This window comes from Anopheles darlingi, chromosome 3 (assembly GCF_943734745.1).
Source record: "Anopheles darlingi chromosome 3, idAnoDarlMG_H_01, whole genome shotgun sequence".
NCBI classification, from domain to species: Eukaryota; Metazoa; Arthropoda; class Insecta; order Diptera; family Culicidae; genus Anopheles; species Anopheles darlingi.
Window position 1 is genome coordinate 40563439 of NC_064875.1, and position 2500 is coordinate 40565938.

The 2500-nt window shown below is 52.0% G+C and overlaps 1 protein-coding gene across 2 annotated transcripts in view; it reads left to right on the top strand.

The window, feature by feature from the left end:
- LOC125955987 (RING finger protein nhl-1) overlaps positions 1 to 2500 on the top strand; it is a 49205-nt gene that overhangs the window by 25820 nt on the left and 20885 nt on the right. For both annotated transcript variants that reach the window (XM_049687366.1, XM_049687367.1), the window contains 2 exons: positions 769 to 1565; positions 1732 to 1971. In XM_049687366.1, the coding sequence (XP_049543323.1) occupies positions 769 to 1565; positions 1732 to 1971 (1037 nt within the window). The remainder of the gene's footprint in view (positions 1 to 768; positions 1566 to 1731; positions 1972 to 2500) is intronic.

The following is a 2500-nucleotide window of genomic DNA, read 5'->3' on the forward strand; positions in this document are numbered from 1 at the left end:
AAAAATCAATTTATGAGAGTGACACCAACTGTCAAAAAGGACACCGTAGCTCTCCAGCACCCCCTCGAGATAACGCCGACACTAACTGACATCAGTAGATGGCCGTCAACTAATTGGTGGCGACGCTGCCATACCACTGGACTGGAATGCTAATGAATCGTGTCAGCGGTGGAAGCGATTTTGATTTTTTGTTTTGTTTCGTTGAAACAACGTAACTGCCAACACAGGTGTCAACTCCACTAGCACGCGATGGTCAACCATAACCTATACTAGCTAGTAGTTCGTAACCAGCTGACAGCTCCGCTGAACTGATCCGCCTACTACCGATTTCATCCGTTAACTACAGTAATCTATTCACGAGGATTGGTTTGTACATACCATAACCTGGAAAAAGGAGTCCATATTAATACGCTGTATTCACGTCCATCCAACCTCCATTCAGTCTGGATCGATTCGCGCTGCAACTAAGAGAAACTTTCATTGTCTTTCGAGAGCTATACCAACAACATTCGGTTGCTTCTACCTTAAGGTCTCTACGGGGCCCCAAAACTTTCATCTATCCTTCATCTCCTACCGCTGATGAGCGTCATTCCCTCGATCTAATACCCTTCCTGTGGTGCACTCTTCTTTTCTTTTCTTCTTCTTTCTCGCATGTTTACACCGATCATCATCACGATCCGTCATCGTCATCGTGTGTGTCATTGGTGTGATTTCGAATGTTCGTTTCGCCATCTCGTTCAACTTGATTTCCCGGCCGCCAAAAATCAGGCCGACAGTGACCAGGATGATACGGAGTCGAACCGGCGCAACTCGCGTCAATCCTCCACCACGAAAGCCTCGTCAGGTGGAGCGGCTCAGAAGAAGTCACCAGTAGCCCGGTCGGCCAGCAGTGAGTCCAATTCGTCGAGTGAAAGCTCGAGCGCATCGCCAGTTCCACCATCGAGCACGCGTAGCACCACCACCGATGCGGAAGTGAAACCCAAGACAATCCTTAAGAATGTCAACGAAAACGCACAGCGCAATGGAACGGCCGCCACCACCGAAACGGCCAAGAAACCGTTCCAGAGCCGCTTCCTAGCCCAGACGAACGCGACGACGACGACGACGCCTCCACCGACGGCGAGTGAGAAGAAGGAGGAATCGGAAAGCAGCTCCGAGGAGGAATCATCCTCCGAGGAAGAATCAGAGGAGGAGGAAGAGGAAGAGGAGGAGAAGCCAACGGTGGCGAAACCATCGACACCCACGACTACCACCACTACCAGCAGCTCCGGCCTTGGTTCTTCCCACAGCGCCACACCGAGCAGCCCTCTGTTTGGCCGGATGTCACGCCAGGACTCGTCCGATAGTACGTCACGGAAGACGTCGCGCGAGGAACCGCTTGGTCGAACGACCGGCGGTTCCAGCGGTTACTCCAGCCCGACCAGCTACCGTAGCCACCAGAACCACTACGAACGTGACGAAAGCCCCAAGTACGGCTCGGCCAGCAGCGGATCGTCGGCGTTACGGTCGCGCACCACGGCCCATGCCGCCGAACCGGAGGACAACAAATATGGCGCCGGTTCCGGGTAACTTTTTGACATGCCTAGCCGCCTTGCCCTACTCTCACTCTCTGACGCTCTGTCCCACGGTGGACAGTCTAGTCCTTGCTTTGTGCTTGTTTTGTCTCCTCCCCCCCCAAAAAGGGCCTCCCTCTCTGGTTTTCTTTTGTCAGGACACGTTCCATTCTTTCAGATACACCAGCCGGTTCCTGAACAAGAGCAAGAGTACGGCCGTTGTGGCGCCTGAGGACGAAGGGACGGATGATTCGGACAGCCGGCATGGGGCCGGTCGCAGCCGGTTCACCTCGGCCCTGCAGGATCGGCGTACCCGGCTCGCTCGTAGCCGCTCGTCGCACAACTTTGGCAACGACGACGAGGAGGACGAGCCCGTTTCTCCGACCACCACGTCACCCTCGGCCTACCTAGCATCCAGGTGAGTGACCGCCGGACCGATAAGCGAATTCGGGAGTTTGGATCATCAATATCCGTGCCATCGGCTGTTTGTTACTCGAATCAGAAAATTAATTTTCCCTGGAACAAACAGAAGTCGAAGTTTGTTTGTTTTGCTGCTGCGAATGCGATGGGAATGGATCTATTTTGGCGGATAGTTTGTTTTTGCGGCCAATCGCTTCGAGCATCCACGTGATCTTTGGCGAACGATACAAATTTTGTCGATTTTGGCATTTGGCGATAAGCGTTTACGAATTCAAATGGAAATGTTTGGCCGGCACCAATGTCATTAATGTGAAGCTTTCTTCGCGTTCGCGGGTCAGTATTGGTTGTGCTAATGATAGAAACACGACCATTGATCGTTTGTCAAGTGGAGATGCTACCAGATGGAGAGGTCTGCCGTTAAAGTACATACAGTAAACACTTGAAAGAGATTTCCATTTTACTACATTTAACTAATTATAACAGAACTAAGGTTTACGCTACTATCGTTGTGAAAGGGAAGCATCAGT